At 37.1% G+C, this 22,161-nt stretch overlaps 1 protein-coding gene and 1 long non-coding RNA gene across 3 annotated transcripts in view; one reads left to right on the top strand and one right to left on the bottom strand.

The window, feature by feature from the left end:
• The window catches only part of LOC130456848 (uncharacterized), a 78,073-nt gene extending 77,924 nt beyond the window's left edge, over positions 1–149 (bottom strand). The window contains exon 1 of the long non-coding RNA XR_008915877.1: positions 15–149. This is a non-coding gene — a long non-coding RNA (uncharacterized LOC130456848). The remainder of the gene's footprint in view (positions 1–14) is intronic.
• A 710-nt stretch (positions 150–859) lies between these two features.
• The window catches only part of REV3L (REV3 like, DNA directed polymerase zeta catalytic subunit), a 255,690-nt gene continuing 234,388 nt past the window's right edge, over positions 860–22,161 (top strand). The window contains exon 1 of one of the 2 annotated variants that reach the window (XM_007484438.3): positions 860–1,071. In XM_007484438.3, the coding sequence (XP_007484500.1) occupies positions 933–1,071 (139 nt within the window). In that variant the 5' untranslated portion in view covers positions 860–932. The remainder of the gene's footprint in view (positions 1,072–22,161) is intronic. The other variant, XM_007484437.3, reaches the window with a different exon arrangement.

Raw genomic sequence — 22,161 nt, 5'->3', positions numbered from 1 at the left:
CTGGATTCTCTTACCTTCGGAAAACGGGCGGAGGCGCTGGGCTTCGTCTCCGCCTCCACTGCAGGATACGAAATGGCGGTCTGAAGCGGAAAAAAAACCGCGAAATGCGGCAGCCTCTGCCAATCCCGCATAACCGCTAAAACGGACCCAAATACGGCCGCCCTTCCCCCACCCCACCCCCTCCGGTCCCGGGAGTAATTGAAAGTCGACCCCTTCCCCCTCCATCCATGATATCGGTGCTCCACCTCCATTTCCCTCTTCCCTACCCCACACCCAGGTGACGGTGCCCAGACCGAGTCATCGATTCCCCCGGGCCCCAGCTGAGGCTGGTCGTGGCGCGTGCCCTCCTTCCCCTCCCCCTCTGCGCGATCGGGGCCGGGGGGGGGGGGGGGGAAGAGAAATACGTTCTCTTTCATTTCTACCCCCCACTCTACCCTTCCCCTCCCAGTGACCCCTATTCCGCCTCCCCTTCTCTCTAACCACACCCCCCCTCCGCCTCCCCTTCCCCCTCCCCCTCCCTCTTTTACACACACTCCCTCCTCCCCCCAGTGGTTGCGTCCGTGACATCATCATCATGGCAACAAGAGCTGCAGCCTGGGACCGAGAAGCCTGTGTGATTCCCGGCGGCGGCGGTAGCGGCTATAGTAGTGGTAGCGACGAAAGCGCAAGGGCTTCTCTGGCCGTGCCCCCAGCGCGGCGCTCCTGAGGAGGCGGCAGCAGCAGTACGAACCCCAAGCCCCAGGCCCTGCCGCCACCGCTGCGTCTCCTGCTCCTCCTCACTGTGTCTGGGAGGGGTGGGGAGACGAGAGGAGAGAGGGGCCGGCAGGCGGGGAGGGGGCGCTGCTGCTGCTGCTGCTGCGGAGGGAACTGCTGCTGCTGCTGCTGTGTGACTACTAGAGGAAGAGGTGGCGGCGGCGGCGGCGGAGGCGAACATGTTTTCTGTGCGGATTGTGACTGCCGATTACTACATGGCCAGCCCGCTGCAGGGGCTGGATATCTGCCAATCCCCCTTCACCCAGGCCCCCGTTAAGAAGGTGCCAGTGGTGCGAGTCTTCGGAGCGACCCCCGCAGGTAAGCACGACGGGGTGGACTGGGGCGACTGGGGGAGGCACCCACCCGTAGGAACACACATGCACGCTCGCCTTCGCTGCCGGTACCTTCCTTTCCTCGTCTTCCTTCCCCTCCCTCCCTTCTCTTCTCTCATGCTTGACAGGGGTCGAGCTGTGGAGTCTGTCTGTCTGTGCGTGTGCGGCGCGGCTCTTGGGGGGGGGGGCTCTTCGCACTCCCACCCCCACCCCGTGGGGAGAGGGAGGTGAGAGATGTAGCCTCCCCGAGTGTTTACACTGCGCTTGGCTGCTGCGAGCTGGATGGAAGCCGCCGCACTCCCTGCTGTCCCCTCCTCCTCCTTTCCCCCGACTCCTACCTCTTCTCTTTTCCCCTTTAATGATAGAACCGTCTTGCCCTACTAGGATGGGCTTTGTGGGGCCTTCGTGGACCTGTTCAGGGAACCCCTCACCCACCGACCCCCAAACCAGTGTTGATCACCTGGTGGGAAAGCACCACCATGTCTTGCTTCTTCTTGTCTGCTGCCTCTGACTGGAAATAGCTTTACAATAAGACGGGAAAGCGGTCATTTCTGTTGTCAAAATGTTACCACCATCACCACTGCCATCGGATCCCTTATTCCCTTCCTTTACCCACGGAGATGTAATGGCAATAAATGGAGGGAGGTACCCGGGATCACATAGCTTTCTTTTTGAAGTGACCATGTGGCTTTCCTGTGGGAGCTGTGTATGATTCCTGAAGGGTTTATTGCACTAACGCCTCAAGAGTCTGGGGAGCAAGACGCACCCCACAGGTGCAAGTGCTTTGAGTGAGGCTTGCACCTTTAGAAGCAGGAAATATTTGTTTTTCTGTTTCTGATGGAAAAACGTACGATCTCATAGGTTTAATCTGTTAGGAATCACAATTAAACACAGATGTATAAACAGAAAATGCCATGTGTTGGGTGGCAGGGTTGCCTTTTAGACTGCATCTTTCGAGAAAAAAGAGCTGCTTTGAGGCTAGATTGCAGCAAATGAGGGAAGGGGAAATGGAGTGACCTTAGTTATGTTTTCAAGAGCTCCTGGGGTTTATGATAATATGATTAGGATGCTGACCAAACTTGCAAGGTGCTTTTTAATTACTTTGCTTTTATTCTAACATGTTTTGGGTTGCCTACATGAAATAATAGTACTACCTCTCACCCCCTCCCCAGAAAGGGATGCCCTTACCTCTAGCCAAGCATTTTGTCCCATGGGATTTTGAATTGTATTTCCCACTTGATGCTCCTTGTCCTTTTCACCATTCATCTTATTACTAGATTCCAGTTCCTGTAGACTACCAAGATAATGCCATTTCCCTAAAGACTAAATTTCTTCCCAAGCATTTACCTTTTAGTGTGGATTCCCTTTGTTAAAATATTCTGTGTTCATAGGAGCATTTCGCTACAGTAATTCTGTTGTTGGGGGTTTTTTAAATAGAGATAAAGGTTGGTTTGACAGCTTGTGAGAGAGCATTTCAAAACTGTAGGATTTTGTTTCAAAAGAACTACTTGAAACTTTGAATATGTAGGGGGTGGGCAGATAGAGTGCTGGAAAAGATAGTTTTTCTGACCTTTTTAATCTAAGGGATGCGGTCTTTGTTCTTTATTGGAATTTGTATCATCTTCACTTATCTCCTCTTCAGGTGAAATAAAAGGGGAGGTCCTGAAGTTGACATAGCTTTGTAGTCAGAAGTAAAATGATAAAACTGATGCTAGGCCCCAGGTATTATTGTTTATTATAATTTTTACATTATTTCATTTTTTCCCTACAGCTCATTTTAATTGCCTACTCATATTGTTGAATATCCCTCATGCTCTGATAGGATGATTTATAGAGTAATTATAGTTTTGTAAATGTCCATCCAAAAATGGTTAGTCCTGAGCTTGTCTAAAAGTTGAGTTAATAGAAAGTTTCAGTGGTTGAAAGAGTAAGCAATTTTAATAATAAAACTATTATATATTTAAAATAGTAATTTGTCCTACTTTTAAAGCATAATGAGAGAAGTATTTGCATCAGTAACTTTATCTTCTGTGGTATAGCTTTTTCATAACTCCAGACACTCCCCTCCCCCTGACTTTTTTTAAAACAGGAAATTAATTTGTAAAACTTATTATTTTTTTTGGTCATTATTTATAGATACACACCATTTAGTGGGATGACTATTGGATTTGGATTCCTATAACCTGTGTTCGGAGCTAATATTACTACTACTTGCTACTTGTATTACCTTTAGCAAATCATATCTCCTCTGGGCCTCCGTTTCCTTTGCTGTAAAATGAGAAATATGGACCAGAAGACCACTCAGTTTCTTTTCAACTTTAGACCTGTGAACTTATTAGTAGCCAAATTATCTTTTAAATTATATTTTTAGAGAATGAATTTGGGGTAACATTTGACCATATTGCAATAAAGCAGCTAGAGCAAAATCTTGGTGTTTAGAATATGAATGCCAAACTTAGTGAGATATTTAGATTATATAATTTTATTAATGTGGATGATTAAAATTATAATTAATGATTAGTTTATATCATATAAAATTTTACAAATAAGTATAACATTTAATAACTGGTTAATGTACTTTAAAAAATTTTATATTTATTTCATTAAATTAGAATAGTTTTCCATGGTTGCATGGTTCATGTTCTTTTTTTTTCCCTCCTCCTTCCTCCTTCCTAGAGCTGACAAGCAATTCCACTGGGTTATACATCTATCATTGTTCAAAACCTATTTCCATGTTATTCATATTTGCAATAGAGTGAAAAACTAATCATATCCCCATCAAACTATTTGATCGATCATGTTTTTCTTCTGGGTTTCTACTCCCACAATTTTTTCTCTGGATGTGGATAGCATTCTTTCTCCTAAGTTCCTCTGGATTGTCCTGGATCATTGTATTGCTGCTCATAGAGAAGTCTGTTACATTTCATTGTGTCATATGTATCAGTTTCTGTGTACAATGTTCTCCTGGTTCTGCTCATTTCGCTCTGCATCAATTCCTGGAGGCCTTTCAAGTTCATATAGAAATCCTCCAGTTTATCATTCCTTTCAGCACACTAATTATTTCATCACCATTAGATACCACAATTTGTTTGGCCATTCCCCAATTGATGGATATCCCCTCATTTTCTAATTTTTTGCCACCACAAAGTGTGCATCTATAAACATTTTTGTATGAATTTTTTCCCCCATTATCTCTTTGGGGTACAAAACCAGCAGTAGTATGGCTGAATCAAAGGATAGACATCCTTTTAAAGCCCTTTGGGCATAGTTTGTGAATTTTAAAACTACTTTACCCTACTCAGACCATACTTTAGAAGATCTGATTTAGCTATTTTCTGATTAGTAACAATGGAGATACTTGGTCTAACAGAATCAAGTCTTGGGGACTCTACATTTCTCCACCCTACTTAGTTTAACAAGGTCAGGAATGTCTGCACCATACTCAAGGATTAAGTATCTGAGAAGATGGCCTTCAACAGACATGTGCAGAAACAGTGGACAGACAGGGCTGTCCTAAGTCAAGCTAAGCTAACATTAGTACAGATGAGATGCAGGAAAGTGACATAAAACCGTCTATATAGGGCACGTCACTTCCTCTCTTTGTCCACTTTCCCCAGAGAGGTGTCTGGCTGGCAATGTGCTAAGCATTCCCATCTTGGCGTTGTGGCAGCTATTTGGGTTTTTGGCGATGGGTTTGCCCTTGAGCTAATTCAGGTTCAGGCATCTTGGCTGAGCCCTCTTGGAGTTCAAGCTGATTCCTTCCTCTTTTATTCTCCAAAACCTTACCTTCAAGAGCCTCTAATCTTTCTGCTGGGCACAAGCCAGGTGGGAGAAATCCTACATTCTTTCCTTCTCCCTTCTTAAATTTCTTTCCACTATATTAATTAAATCACCAAAAATTTCCAGACTGACTTGGGTAATTTTTTTATTATTATTTGGGATATCCATGGCGACCAATAATCAATATAGTTTAGGTCACAATGCTAAAATTATCCTTACAAGTTCCGAGTTGCCTTCCAGAAATGTTGGACCAATTCACAACTCCACCAGCAGTGTATAAGTGTCCCAGTTTTGCCACATCCCCTCCAACATTTATTACTTTCTTTTGATGCCATATTGGCCAGTCTGCTAGGTGTAAGGTGATACCTCAGAGTTGTTTAAATTTGCATTCTCTAATCAGGAGAGATTTAGAACACTTTTTCACGTACTTATTGATAGTTTTCACAGGATGAAATCAAAACTATCTGTTCGTGTCCGTTCACCATTTGTCGATTGGGGAATGGCTTAATTTTTTTTGTATATTTGACTTAGTTCCTTATATATTTGGGAAATTAAACCTTTATTAGAGAGTTTTGTTATAAAAATGTTCTCACAGTTTGTTGCTTCCCTTCTAATTTTGGTCACATTAGTATTGTTTGTACAAAAAAAATTTATTTAATGTAATCAAAATTATTCATTTTAATGTACACTTAAAGCCTTGATATGGGGGGAATGGGGCCCCCATTGACTTTATTTTCTTTAAAAACAACAACAACAACAATCCTTTGTTTTCTTCTCTCTTAGAATCAATACCTGATTCCAAGGCAGAAGATTAGTAAGGTCTGGGCAACTGGGGTTAAATGACTTGCCCAGGGTCAGACAGGTAGGCCTCAGACACTTCTGAGATCAAATTTGAAACCAGGACCTCCTGGAGTCTCTAGACCTGGCTCTCTATCCACAGAGCTACCCCACTGCCCCCTCTATTGACTTTAAAACTGAGTTCACAGAATCATAGATCTAGAGCTGGAAGGTCACTCCAGAGACCTACTAATTTATGCTCCATATTTTACAGATCAGGAAACTGGAGGGAGCTCAAGGAGGTCAAATGATTTATTTGCCTAAGGTCATACAGGGAATAAGTGTCAGAGACAAATCAGTTATTGAACATTTTCAAAGGAATACTTTTTTTGATGTTTTCCCTCAATAAAGAGTATTATTTATGAATGAGTAGATTCTGAATAAACAAACTGTGCCAAATTGCACTATTGCATGGAAATGATTTCTTTTTTTAAAAAATCTAGTTTAGTTTACTTTAAATTCATCTGGCTCTGTTTAAATGTGTAAGATGTATAACTTTTAAAAAATTATCTATCTTGGATTAAAAAAAAATGGACTCTTCTTCTTACATTTCCTGAACTAATAAAATTTGAATAATGCATAAAAGTGGTTTCTTCAAATTTGAAAACTGAACCTTTAATATATTGCTCTGTAAGGCTATTAATTCCTAAAAGAATTTTTTTTCTTGATTTAAATGAAAGCTTTATTAAGAATACTCTACTCTTCTCTTTACATTAAATTTTTTCTCCCCTAAGCTTTATTTTTTTTTTAAATCTCACCTCTTTGACACTTATAAGGTACTGATAATTTCTCTACAATGTTCAAGTAGTTAGGGATAATGTTTACTAAGGGAGCTAGTGTTTTTGTACTTTTTTAATAGAGGTGTTTGCTCTGGAAATTTAAATAAAAGGCAGGAGAATAATTTCGTGGAAAGAGACTTAAATTTGGAGTCTGAGGACTTGGGTTCCAGCTCTGACTAAGCTGATGAACCAGATAAATATAAACTTCAGTTTCTTTGTCTTATAAAATTAGGGAGTTGAACTTGACAATTTCTCAGGTTCCTTCTATCTCAAAAGCTCTTCATTATAAAATTTTGAAGCCATTTGAAGTTGGCAAGCTGATTGTTTTCCACATCCTGACCCTTTTCAAATATTTGGCTTAATTTAGACAATGCAAAAACCATCTTCTTAGTAGAAAGAATTGTTTCCTTTGAAAGAGCTTCAAATTGAGATGCAAATAAGAGTCAATAATAGAGAGTGTGCAGTCCACAAAGTAAGGCTTTTAAGTACAGAAGATCAAACTGTATATAGAGAAAGAAACCCTTCCTTAGGGGAGGTATCTTTTTTCATTTTCTGAGAGAAAGTTTATTGGTCAAAGTGGAAAGATTACTAGGTATGGAGCCCTCAACCTGAATTCCAATTCAATTTCTGCTGCTACTTAGAATTTGTATGACATTCACCTTCCTGAGTTTAATTTCCCTCATCTATAAATTGAAGATGTTAGACTAGAAAAATGATCTCTATAGATTTCCTTCCAACTCTAGGGTCTTTGATCATTATTGTATAATAAAGTAGAGTATTATTGGTTCTGTGAACAATGAAAACCAGATTTACTATAGCTACTTCATTTCAATTCAAAATATTTTTAAAGAGCCTATTTTGTGCAAGACCAGGTAATGGAGATACAAAGACAAAAACAAAACACTTCTTGCTCTTAGGGAGTTTACATTTTTGCTTTCTGCTGGAGGATACCATTCTTATACCATTAAATAAATGAAAAACAATATAATTAATTTCAAGAGGGAGAATATGCTAATTACTGGGGAGGGGAGTGTCAAATAAAGTTGGCACTTATGCTTTGAAGGAAACTAGTAGTTCTGCAAGATGGAGATGAGGAAGGCATTCCAGACTTGAGGAACCATTGATGTAAAGAGAGAGGGGTAAAAGATGACATATCACATTTGGAAATAGCCAGAAGACTAATTTGACTATATTTGAGAGCATATGAAAGAGAATACATGAAGTAAAAATGTAAGGGTAGATGAGAGCAAGAGTGGGCTTTAAATACCAATCCAAATTTTTGTATTTTATTCTAGAAGAAATTTGGAGCCATTAAAGATTTTCATTGTGAAGGAAGAAGTGTGTGATTATGTGGTCAGTTATGTTTTGGGAATAACAATTTGGCAGGAATGTGAGAGATGAATTGGAGAGGGGATAAAATGAAAGTAGGAAGACCTTTTAGACTATTGTAGTGGCATAGACCAGAGCTGAAGATGAACATTCGGGTAGAAATAAGTCCCAATACCATGTTAAGTGAGACTAATTTATGTGATTGGAGACAGATAGACAAATAGAGATGTTGTGGAGGCAGAATTTATAAGACTTGACAACAGATTGGAAAAGACAGTGAGATAGAAAAATAAAGAATGATTCTAAAGTTGCAATCCCAGAGTTGTACGGAGTTACTGATAATTTAAGAAAAAACACATACATACCTCATGTATTTGTGTAAGCTAATAGATAATTGAATCCATACATAATCAAATAATTGCTTATTTGAAGATGACAAAACAGAAGCCTAAAGAAGTTAAGTTAAGTGAGTTATCTAAAGGTTACACAGCTTGTGTCAGAATCAGGATTTGAATTCAGTTAATTTCACAAATACTCATTAAGTGCCTACTATGTATTCAAACTCAAAAGTGCCTTCAAAGTGCTAGAATCTATTTGGGAAGGTAGCACATACCTATATAAGAATATACACAATGAATATAAGGTGATTACAGGAGAAATGCCAGTGATTTGGGTGATCAGAAAAAAGCTTTTTTGTAAAAGGTAGTACTTGAGCTGAGTCTTAAAAGAAACTAGAAATTTTAAAAGATAAGTAGTTGGGGAAAATAACACATTGTAGACATGGAAGACAGCCAACTCAAAGAGAGGAAGAAAGAAGATGGAATGCCTTATATCAAGAAAGGTAAGAAAGTCAGATTGATGGGATGGTTGATTAAGGGTGAAGGAGATTAATATATATTGGAGCCAGGATATAAAGGGCTTTGAATAAGAGAGGAATTTGGATTTGATCATAGAGGTAATAGGGAGCTACTGGAGTCATTTGAGTTGGCAGTGACATAGTCAGATTTGTGCTTTTAGGAAAATCATTTTAGAGCTAAGTTGAAGGATAGATTGATGAAGAGTGAGGCAGGGAAATACATTGGAAGGCTATTTTTGAGGGTTCAATCAAGAGGTGAAGAAAGCCTAAACTAAGAAGGCAGCTATATGAGTGGAGTCAGATTCAAGAGATCTTGTGAAGGTAGAAATGACAAGACTACAGTTTTATTGGATATGTAGGGAGAATAAGAAGCTAATGATGACACCCTGGAAGAATGGTGGTGCTCACAATAGTAGTAAGGAAGTTTGGGATAAGGGTAAATTTTAATTGACCAAAATAATGAAATTTTTTTTTGAACATAGTGAGTTTGAGGTCAATATGAAATATCCATCACCAGGTGTTCAGTCGTTCATTCCTATCCACTTCATCACTAGTCCATCAGTGTCCATACCACTTCTGCTGTGCCCTCTGGAATGTTGGCTTCATAATGAACAAACTTCCTTTTGTTTTAAACCTCCTCTCTTGCTCCTCTCATCTTCTAGCACTCTTTGAAATCTGTCTTCTTTCAAATGACACTACATCTCTGGCCATCCTTTCTAATACTGGCTACAAATTTTCAACCATGTTTCTTGATTCATTGGTCCAAGTAGGGGAGTTAGAATAAGCAATCTTTGCTCTCTATTGCCACTTCCAGATTCTCCCTCTACCACCTTCACTCAGTAAGCATCTATTTAAAGGTTCATGTTGTCCAAATTTATCTTGCAATCCAAGATCTGATAGCTGTTATATGCTGACATACTTCTCCACTTACCACCCTTCCCCCACAACCCCCTTCTCCTATCTTCCCCTATGAGTTTAGTATTTGGCTCACCATCTCTCTACCCCAACTCTTGCTGTCATAATAGGCATTGTGTGATTCCTAATTCTTCAGTCTTTTTTGACTTCTGTGACCTGCTGTTCCACTTTACCTCAGCTACACACCAGTATAGTTAAATCTTTGATCTTGCCATCACTTGCATTTGTATTATGTGAGGTACTCTGGTATTCCTTTATCCAGTAATGATCTTTTATTTTTACATTTCTCTCTTTGCTTTATGACCCCAAACTCTATTCTTTCTTCTTATCATGACTTCCAGTTCCCATAACTCAATATTTCACTAGATCATCACCTCTCCTTTATGTTCTCTTCCTTTCTAACCTTTGATGTACATGTTCCACTCTATACTGTCCTCTCTAATTTTAAAATTGTGTGTCCCTTTTTTGTTTTCTGGAATCACTAATCATACTTTATCAAATGACAACCTTGGATTATTCCCCTATTTCTATTTCCATGCTGCTGAAGGGAGTCATAAAACCTTGCTAAATGTTCTGATTACAAATTTTTTCTGTCTAATCTGAACTGGACCCTCCTGACACCTAGTTACCCCAGTGACTATTCCATATCTCTTTTCTCCTCAAACCTCCCATGGCAGCCCTTTCTCCTGTCCTCTCAGAAGCTGAGGTCATCACCACCGATATCCCTGTCTCTGATGAGGTATTGGATTATTTCCTATCCAAAGCCAACCCTTGGCCTTGCACCCTTGATCCCATCTCTAGCAGATTGCTTACACCATCATCCTCATTCTCTAATATTCAGTCTTTCTAGTGGCTCTTTCTTTGATTCTTACAAATGCTCCTATATCTCCCTCTATTCTTACCCCTCATTAGATCCTACCATTCCTCCTTGCTGTCATTCTAGTTTTCTCTTCAGCCAGTCTAAGCCAAACTCCTTGAAAAACCTATCTGGATTGGGTACCTCTACATCCTCTTTGCTAAACCCTCTGGAATCTGACTTTTGATCTCATCACTCAACTGAAACTGCTCTCTCCAAAGTTACTAGTAATCTCTAAAGGGCCAAATCTGCTGGTCTTTTCTTGGTCCTCACTCTCCTTGAACTCTTTTAGCATTTGACACTATTGAGATTACCCTCTCCTTTTGAACTTTGTCTCCTCGATTTTTAGGATGTTTCTTTCTGTATTTTCTTATCTGTCTGAAAATTCCTCCTCAGTCTTCTGTATTGGATCTTCCATGTCACAACCACTAACTGGATGTCACTTAAGGCTCTGTCTTGGATTCTTTTATAGGCTCAATAATTATCTCTATACTAATGCTAGACTTACTGAGTTCCAGTAAAACGTCACCAGATGCCCCTGAACATTTCAAACTTGAGTATCCCAGAGCCGTCTCAGCCTCAACATATACAACAAGTATGTCATACATACAACATGTACCAAATATTCTTTTACCTTAAATCCACAACCTTTTCTGAACTTCCTTAAGGGTGTAATCCTAAACTTCTCATTCTTGCATACGTGATAAATGCAATCAGTGCCAAATCTTATCTTTTCTATCTCCATGGTATCTCTCATACATCTTTTTTTCTACCACCCTAGTTCAAGCCCATATCACCTTTCAACTAGACTATTACAACAACCCTCTAATTGGTATTCCTACCATAAGCCTTACCCACTCTAATCAGTTCTCCACATAACTGCTGAAAGGATTTTCCCAAAGGACATATACAATGATGTCTACATCCCTCCCTCCCCTCCATGATAAACTCCAGTTGTCACCTATTAGGATTATATATAAACTTATCTTTTGCCATTGAAGGCTTTTTACAACCTGACCCCTTCCAGGCTTTTTAGGCTTGATGCACAGTATTCCCCTCCTTGAACTCTACAGTCCAGCTATACTAGTCTTATTTGTCCTTCCTCACACTCACTTCCCATTCTGTGCCTTTTCATTGCTATCTTTTATGTCTGGAGTGCTCTCCCTCCTCATCTCTGGATTGTAGAATTCTGTCTTCCTTCAAGTTTTAGCTGAAAGGTTATCTTTTTTTGCAGGAAGCTTTTAGTACTTCTTTAAATTGCTAATCCTTTCCTCTCCAAAGTTACTTACATTGTATTCTGTAAGTAGCTTGTATAAACCTTAATTTATGTATATATTATTTCCCTCACTAGAATGTAAATTCCTTGAGAATGTGGACTGGTTTTGAGTTTTCTTTGTATTTCCAGAGCTTAGAGTAAGTTTTGGCACATAGTAAGTGTTTAATAAATGCTTATTGATTGATTGAGCTTTATAGAAATAGCTAACATACAGTTGGTGATCTAGGACTGCATCTGAGGAACCTGTGGATAGATAGATCTGCCAGTCATCTGCGTAGAGATACTCACTAAATCTAAAGGAGATGAAGTGTGAATACAGATAGAAGAGCCTTTGATCTTGTAATTTCAAATCTATCCTTCTTTCCAATGTACCATATGTATGCGCATATATATTTATATATATATACACATGTATTTTTTTATAAAGTCACTTAACAGGGGAAACTAGTAGAATAGTTCATTTTAAAAAAATTTGTAGGCTGTGGAATTGCCTTAAATGCAGGGGGGAAATATTATTCCAGAATAGGAAATATTTCAGCCAGTAGTCTGTTTTGATATGCTTGTTTTGGGGGGAAAATAAGAAACCATATTTATGACTAATTATAAAAATCTTCTATAATTAAAGAACTTTATGATTATTTCTATGTTTAAATATTTTAAAGAATTTTTAAAAGATTATATAGAACATTTGATGTAATTGGCGAAAAGAATTTTCAGAGCACTACTGAGATTTTTTTTTTCTCCTTATACAATGATTGGGCATTATAATTCTCAGCTCTCAAGATGACTTGTATTCTACTGAGAACATTAAGGCAAAGTACATAACAATGTATTGCACAAATATAATACAGTTTATTCAGATATTCTAAGCCTTGATTTATAGATATTAACTTTTGGAATTACACGTGAATGATATTTTAGTGAAACCAGTGTTGGTAAAAATGAATCAAACATCTTCCTTGGAACCAATACTTAGTATTCATTCAAAGACAGAAGGTAAGGGTTTTAAGAAAAAGAATCAAAAACTAATGACATATTTGTAATCAGTGGGTTCACTTAAATATTGGTTGGTACTGTGGGATTCATAGTTATAATGAGACAAGTTTTAGACTTATCAAGTCCATCTTCATTTTGTTTTGAAGGGCAAATACAAGATGTATTATAAGTGATGTTTTAACCTGAAAAAGTACAAAATTAAGAAAGAATAGGTTTTGTATGCATAGTTCAGAGATTCAACAAAGAGATATGGGGCTTGTAATATGAGAAATCGCTGTCCAAAAGGCTGAAATAGGATTTGGATTTTTCTCATTTAACAATCAACAAGTATTATGACAATAAGAATTAATTGATTCCTTGATATGAGGTTTTGTGCTAGGCACTGGGACTGGTTGTAATACAAAGATTAAATGATCCCTACTTGTAATAAGCTTATATTCTAATGTGACAGGCAAGTAAGAATATTATATTCTGTAGGACTTTAAAAACTTAACAAAGAGATTTTATCTCTTATCTGTTTTACAATAGTGGCTACAAATCACTGGAGTTGGTTGGGTAGGGAAGTGTCACATGTTTAGAATTTCCATAGAATTTCCTTAATTAGAATAAAGGAAAATTATTCTGGCAGCATTGTATAGAATGAATTAGAGTGGCTAGAGACTAAGGAGATCAATTAGAAAATTATATACAGTCTGAATGAGAAGTTATGAGAATTTGAACAAAGAAGCCTGGGTGACTAGAAGGATATGAAAGATGCTGTGAGGGTAAAAATGGCAATATTTGGCAATTAATTGGATCTTTGAAATGAGGGGAAAGTAAGGAGTCTAGGCTAATCTTCAAATTTAGGAATCTGAGACACTGGAGAGTGGAGTCTTCATCTGAAATAGAGAAGTTTGGTACATGGTACAGTTTAGGAAAGATAGAGGATTCAAACTGCTGTAGACATTTTTTAGGTAAGATGTCTCCAGAACATCCTGGACATAGGTTGAAATGTTCAACAGGCATGATGATAGTGCCCTAGGGAGAGCCAGGAGACCTGGGAATCATTTTTTAAAAAAATTTATTTAATTAGTCAATTTAGAACATTATTCCTTCATTACAAGAATCATATTCTTTCCTTCACCTCCCCCACCCCTTCCCTTAGTTGATGCGCAATTCCACTGTGTTTTTACATGTGTCCTTGATCAGAACCTATTTCCATGTTGTTGATGTTTGCACTAGGGTGATCATTTAGAGTCTACATCCCCAATCATATCTCCCTCGACCCTTGTAATCAAGCAGTTTTTCTTCTGTGTTTCTACTTCCACAGTTTTTCCTCTGAATGTGGATAGTGTTCTTTTTCATAAATCCCTGCAAGTGGTTCTGGATCACTGCATTGTTACTAACGGAGAAGTCCACTACATTCGATTGTGCCACAGTGAATTGGTCTCTGTGTACAATGTTTTCCTGGTTCTGTTCCTCTCGCTCTGCATCACTTCCTGGAGGCTGTTCCAGACTCCATGGAATTCCTCCATTTTATTATTCCTTTGAACACAATAGTATTCCCTCACCAACATATGCCACAATTTGTTCAGCCATTCCCCAAATGAAGGGCATACCTTCATTTTCCAATTTTTGGCCACCACAAAGAGTGCAGCTATGAATATTCTTGTACAAGTCCTTTTCCTTATTATCTCTTTGGGGTACAAACCCAGCAGTGCTATGACTGAATCAAAAGGCAGACAGTCTTTTAGCACCCTTTGTGCATAGTTCCAAATTGCCCTCCAGAATGGTTGGATCAATTCACAACTCCACCAGCAATGCCACATCCTCTTCAGCATTCATTACTTTCCTTTGCTGTCATGTTAGCCAATTTGCTAAGTATGAGATGATACCTCAGAGTTGTTTTGATTTGCATCTTTCTGCTTTTAAGATATTTAGAACACTTTTTCATGTGCTTATTAATAGTTTTGATTTCTTTAACTGAAAATTGCCTTATCATGTTCCTTGCCCATTTATCATTTGGAGAATGACTTGATTTTTTGTACAATTGATTTAGCTCTTTATAAATTTGAGTAATTAGACCATTGTCAGAGGTTTTTGTTATGAAGATTTTTTCCCCAAGTTGTTGGTTCCCTTCTAGTTTTGGTTACATTGGTTTTGTTTGTACAAAAACTTTTTAATTTAATGTAATTAAAATTATTTATTTTACGTTTTGTTATTTTTTCTAATTCTTGCTTGGTCTTAAAATCTTTCCTTTCCCAAAGATCTGGCAGGTATATTATTCTGTGTTCACCTAATTAACTTATAGTTTCTTTCTTTATATTCAAGTCATTCACCCATTCTGAGTTTATCTTGGTGTAGGGTGTAAGATATTGATTCAAACCTAATCTCTCCCAGACTGTCTTCCAATTTTCCCAGCAATTTTTATTAAATAGTGGATTTTGGTCCCCAAAGCTGGGATCTTTGGGCTTAACATAGACTGTCTTGCAGAGGTCACTTACCCCAACTCTATTCCACTGATCCTCCTTTCTGTTTCTTAGCCAGTACCAAATTGTTTTGATGACTGCTGCTTTGTAATATAGTTTGAGGTCTGGGACTGCAAGTCCTTCTTCCTTTGCATTTTTTTCCCCATGATTTCCTTGGATATCCTTGATCTTTTGTTCTTCTAAATGAACTTTGTGATGTTTTTTTCTAATTCAGTAAAAAAGTTTTTTGGTAGTTCGATGGGTATGGCACTAAATAAGTAAATTAATTTGGGTAGGATTATCATTTTTATTATGTTAGCTCATCCTACCCATGAGCAGTTAATGTTTTTCCAATTGTTTAGATCTAGTTTTAATCATGTGGAGAATGTTTTGTAGTTGTGTTCATATAGTTCCTGTGTTTGTCTTGGCAGATAGATTCCTAAGTATTTTATATTGTCTAGGATGATTTTAAATGGAATTTCTCTTTCTAATTCTTGCTGCTGAGATGTGTTGGAAATATATAGAAATTCTGATGACTTATGTGGGTTTATTTTGTATCCTGCAACTTTGCTAAAGTTGTTACTTCTGGGAATCATTTATGTACAGGTGATAATTAAACTCAGGGATCAGTATGCCAGTGAGCTATACTCATTTTTGTACAGTGGCCTGGGAACTAAGAATGGTTTTTAAAAAAGAATGTTTTTTGCATTTTTAAATAGTTGGGGGAAAATAAAAAGAATGATAGGATACATTAAAATTAAATTCAAATTTCAGTGTTCATAAACAAAGTTATTTGAACACAACCATGCTCATTAATTTACTGTGGCTGCTTTCATACGATAGCAGAGTTGCAGCAGAATGGATGTGACACTCGTGACTTTGCACTATTACTTAGTACACTACAAGTGTCGGTGGCTCAATCATAACAAATTGCAGTGATGAAGTTATAGCACAAAAGTATTTACTAGTGTCTAACTTAACACTATGCTGTGACATTTTATTATTTTTTATCATTGCATTCCCATTAATGTAGAAACAAGAAGTGTAAAAAAAAAGTTTTATTAGTTTTTAAAATAATAAAAATAATATACTTAAACATATTATATTTTATTAATACAATATATCAATATACAATATAATATATTAATATGCTATTAAATATTAATTATAAATAAATTTAAATATTAAATAAATAAAAAGAATATAAATATAAAATTAAAATATTGTTTATTATTTTAGCTATAAAAATTAAATTAGTCTCTAGTAATAGAAATTTTATATTTTAAGAGGTTTATTAATGGTTATTAGAAATCAAGGAATAAAGAAAATACAAATATGAAAACCAAGTGCCTAGGGCTGATTAGCCCATTCAAAACCCCCGAGCTTAGCTTACCCACTACATCATTGCAATGGAAGAGAAACTGCTTGGGAGGCAAAGAGCCCATTAAATACTAATTGTGATCTCACCCAGGTAGAGACTCAGGTAAGATTATAGGGAAATTCTTGGAAGTACCAAGGACTTCTGGGGATTGAAGTCTAGGTTTCAAATCTCCATTTTACACAGCTCAGGGACAATATTGGAATTTTTCTGAAAAAGAAATAAATACTCTCAATTACTGTTATCAAACATCGAATAGCTTTTGTAAATACACTTGCTGCAGACTTTGTAATTTTTTAAAAAACGAATTCAACCTAAAATTACAAGGCAAAACTGCACTTAAGTGAAGAACTATGGTAAGTTAGTTCAACAACAAATAATGTTTGAATCATAAGTAATGGCAAGCTTTTTTATATACTTCTCATTCAGTCAAAGTTAAAACAAGGAGCAAGCTCTCTATTCCCACATAAATCTGCAATTAATTTATTTTTCTGAGCTCAAACTACAGTTCCAGCAGCATTTTTGAGAACTCACTGCAAGTGCAAAATAAATTTCCATATTTTGAAATCCATCTAACTGTACAGTTGCGTAGCTTCTACCTAACTTCCAACTGGAAGTAATTATTCTGCAATATAGCAACATACTTTAGAGGCAAACATAAAGAGAAGAGTTCAATTAGTGTCCAACAAATGCCTTTTAAGTAATGAATATCATCAATTGAAATTATATACTCTTGGTTTGTTATCAGTATTTGGCCTAGCTGTGTGAAAAGAAATTTTCAGAGATGAAAATTCATAAAATCCAGTTGTAGATCATCCTTTAACAGATGAAAATTTACCATCAATTTTGATGATAGGTCACACTAACTTTTAACCTTAATTAAGCAAAATTTGATTACCTCCAAAAGAATTACATTCTTCTCATTAGAAGACCTGTGTCACAAAAAAAATTATATTTTATTAGTGCCACTACTACTACTATGTTTTCAACTTTATCAATTGAAATTTTGTGGAAATTTATTTTCTCTTTTGTTAAATACGTATTATCTGTGATCCCCCCCCCTGCCCCCCAGATTCACAAATCCTAAAATATTTACTCTCTGACCCTTTACAGAAAAGAATTTGCCCACCTCTGGGAACTGATGAGGCTATCAAGAGCCTATAAAAGAGGACACATGACAGAATGGGAAACACTTAGAGTTGTAGGTGTACAAGCTGTAATGTAGATGATGAATTAGTAGCATCTGTTAGTAAGGAGGAGCAGACGCTGAAATATGAAAAATCAGAAGAAAAATCATTTAGGAAGAGAGAGTGTTCTATAGAGTAAAATCTTCAGGTATTTAAGCAGGGTAAAAAACTGAAAAAATATTTTCAGAATTGGTAATAAAGAGATCATTGGTAACTTTGGAAAAAAGCAATTTCAGTTGAGTGACTAGGACAAAATTCAGATTGCAGAGGATTGGAGAGGAAGAGGAAGTAACAATATAAACAACTTTTTAAGGAGTATGGCTGAAAAGAGGGAGAAATAGATTGGTGGGATCTGGTAAAGGTTTTTGAAAGATGGAAGAGGTTTTGTACACATTTGCAGGCATGTTTAAATGGGGGAGTATACGAATTTAATTACAAAATAATTACCATATATCAAGTCAGTGATTTCCCAAATAATTTATTTAATTCATTAAAATGTGCCAGGTTTCATTTTAATATGGAAGGTAAGGTCTTTGGTATATAAAAATCTTGCATGTTTATTCCCCAAAGGTTAAAGACCATTATATACTTAACAAATTAGTATAAATGTTGCCTTTTGCTTTATAGAATTATAGAACTTAAAGGAACCTCAGAGATAAAGTAATCCAGTCCCATCAATATACATGTGAAACTGGCTGCAAGAGTTTAATGTGTCTTGCCCAGTCAGCAGTCATACAGTGCATATTCTAGATTAGAACCCAAATCTTCTAACTCCTTGACTATTTTTTTTTCTACCACAGTACTAACGCAACTTGTAAAAAGTTTGAAAGTGAAGTAAATCACTTAAAATTAACTCAAGGAACCAAATATAGTAAACCAAATTAAAATGGACTATGTGTATGAAAGTGGAATGTTTCAGAAATGGACAGACTTTAACAATGGCAATTCCATTCAGTTCTGCTTTTTTATATGATACCTGCTTTGGAACAATTCAGAACCCAGATTTGGTTTTCTTTGAGGGTATTAATGCAATTTTGTTTGAGCAAAACTAGAATTTATTAAAAATGGTTTTTAAGTGATTTAAATCTTAAAGGTAGTTGCTGCAAAAATGCCACTGTAATGTATAATTCCTTATTAATATATCTTATTCTTTCTATAACATTCCTCTTATCCCATTCACTTAAGCAAACAAAAAGACTTCACTCATAGAAATACTTCACATATGTTCATATTTTAACTTAAATATTAATTTTTTGTTTGAAGAGATTAACTTGAATAGTTATCTGGAGATGTAGGCCAAATAGGTCTGTATGTTTTCAAAAGCAATCTAAAAGTTTATTTTTATTATTTGTTTTCAAACTATGAGGTTATATATCCAAAAATACTTTCTCAACACTGTAATTTTCGATTTGAAGTAAATTGTAAACTGTTCATAATCTGACACCATAAAATTTAAATACAGTCTTTTGCTTTTGAAGTTGGCAAACTATATAGCAGATGGAAACTTTGTGACATCCAGATATGCCCCTAGAACGCACAATGATCATCTATGTAGAGTTTGAATTTTAAAGTTTTTTACTTTTAGGTCATTATTCACATTTCTTCCTGATTGGTAACAACTTTTAGTCATGGCTATCTGTTAAAGCTTGAGCTATCTGAACTGCATTTTAAAAAATTACTCTTTCCTGATCACATGTCTAATCAGTTAACCATAATGTTACAAGTCACTATGGTTTGTATATGCAAGGCTAAGTATTAAATATTGAGAACTGTATTACATATCCCATCCAAGTGTGAGTTGACTTTAAGAAAAAACTAAAATTAATTACTAGGAAAAATACTTATAATTTTTTTCATGCTTTATCTGTCTTTGGCCAACATTTTCTTTTCTAGATTAAAAAATATGGCCCTTAATTAAAAAACAAACAACACTTTAAAAATAGGATATACTGTATCAAGACTCTGTAGTAAGTCATGATGGAGGTTACATGTCAGTAGGATCTATTTTTCCCCTTCCTATTTTTGTATTTTGTTATAGAATTTTGTATGAGTTTGTGTACTTGGGTTATACCTGTAATTATTTGAAGCCTTTTACCATTAATCATTGACATCATTAAAAGTGAAACTTTGGGACATAGTCCCTAAAACCTCAGTCTTCCTAGCCATCTTATTACTTATTCTTGTCTTCCTTATATATTCTTGAATCAATAACTTAACCTCAGTAAAAGAAATCTAATTTATACTTTGGTTGTTGAAGTTTAGGGGGGAAACTATGGTATGTAGTTTTTTAGAGGAAATAGTAGATTACGTTCAGGGAAGAAAAAAAGAACGAAATGTTTGATTCTGTCCTTCTATTCTTTTGTGACTATATTTTTTGAAAATGGAAGAACATTTGCAGAATAGCCAATACTTTTTTCCCCATCAAAATATTTTGGATGTAATTTTTCATAGTAGTATTGCTATAACTATCCTTTAAGCATATAGAATTTAAAATTGGTAGAATTCTTTTTTTTTGTCCAGTTTGCAGCTTATCTCATTTAATTTACATATTCTGTCTTTGTACACTTTTGTTTGTGTGTCCTTTTTGTGTTTGTCAGATTATATACTTATAAGTATAAAATAAGAGACTTTCCCCCCCTTATTTTGGCACTATTTGGGTACTATAATAAATGTTATGATGATGATATAGGCTTACTTCATTTCCAATTCCTCTGTAACTTTATTTTCTTTCTTTGTTTTTGTTTAGAAACATCTGGCACATAACCTAGTTGTTCTGGCTAATACAATGTTGGATCCTCTTGGGAACAGGATTTCCCCATTTTTTTATCCTACTTTGCTACATTAAACAACATAGTTCTCTCACTATATAAGATAGCTTTTCAGTATAATTTCCTTTAAAAAAATCCTTAATCTTCCATCTTAGAATCAATACTGTATATTGATTTCAAGGCAGAAGAGTGGTATAAGGGCTAGGCAGTGAGGGTTAAGTGATTTGCCGAGGGTCATAGAGCTAGTAAGTGCCAGGAGCAGATTAAAACCCAGGACCCAGTCTCTAGGTCTGACTCTCCATCCACTGAGCCACCCAGCTGCTCCCTTCAATGTATTTCTATATTACACTACCTCAGACACTTCCCAGCTGTGTGACCCTAGGCAAGTCACTTGACCCCCATTGCCTTGGAGCCAATACACAGTATTGACTGCAAGACGGAAGGTAAGGGTTTAAAAAAAATTACACTGAAGAACACAGAATTTTATGGACAATCTGTATGAAGCTGGAACTTCATAAACCTTAAGCCTCTCTTGTTTAGCCCTACTGCCTAGAGACCTCAACTGAATTATTAACATTTATGAAAAATGGCTAAATAAAATGACCAAACTTAGACTCTGACAGATTTCTGCTTTTGGACATAACATTTATTTAGACTATTGTACCTGGCTCATTGAGGTTTTAGTGTTGATGACGAATTAGATATTGATAGTATCTAGAGTTGGCAAAGTCTGGGGATATTTTAGACCAATTGTGGTGAATCTTTTAGAACCTTTTAGGGACTCCATCCCACCTCCAGACTGCATGCCATGTTCCACCCTCCCCACTGTGTGTAATGCCTCCACACCACCTCCATGTTGGGAGCTACTACCAAAGAAGCCTGGGGAAGGAGGCAGGGGAGAAGTGTGCTGCCCCCATCTCCTGCTTTGGGTAGGGGGCAGCTCCCAACTGTCTTGTGCCTGCCCAGGGGAGGCTGGCTCCTATATCCACAGGGACCTGCCCCTGTATCCAGCCTCCCCCAAGCTGCCTATTGGGCTACAACCCACATAAGGGTGGGGACAGGGGACTGCAGGAGTGCTGTGAGCCTTTAGGGAGTGGGCCTGGGCCTGGTGACAGGAGAGGATACCCCACCCTTCCTACCCCACTGCAGCTCCTAGTCCCAGACAGGGGAGGGAGAAAGAGGAGGGTGTGGCCTGAGCACTCCAGGAAGGAGTAGGTATGTCAGAGAGGGGAAAGGGAGCAACTGTTAGGAGGGGCATGGGCATGCCCACAGAGAGGTGGCATGCTGTCTTTGGCACATGTGCCATAGGTTCACCATCACAGTTCTAGTCTAACATTTTTCTTTTTTTTTTTTAACGAAGTCCAGAGAAGTAAAGTGATTTTAATGCCCAAGATTACATAGGTAGTATGATCAGAGCCAGAATTTGAATCTTAAGTTTTCTGAGTACAAATCTAGTGATCTTTCTATAATGTTAACAAGGTATCTCTGAAAGTACTGTACTCAATGGGAAGTATTGAAATAAGAAGGTTTTCTTGGCATATTTTTTTTTTTTTTTAAACCCTTACCTTCCATCTTGGAGTCAATAACCAAGGCAGAAGAGTGGTAAGGACTAGGCAGTGGGGGTCAAGTGACTTGTTGGCATATTCTTAGGCCAAGATTTAGGATAAAGATT

Source organism: Monodelphis domestica, chromosome 2, assembly GCF_027887165.1.
Source record: "Monodelphis domestica isolate mMonDom1 chromosome 2, mMonDom1.pri, whole genome shotgun sequence".
Classification (NCBI taxonomy): Eukaryota; Metazoa; Chordata; class Mammalia; order Didelphimorphia; family Didelphidae; genus Monodelphis; species Monodelphis domestica.
Note: the sequence above shows the minus strand (reverse complement) of the source record. Positions and strands in the feature narration are given on the sequence as shown.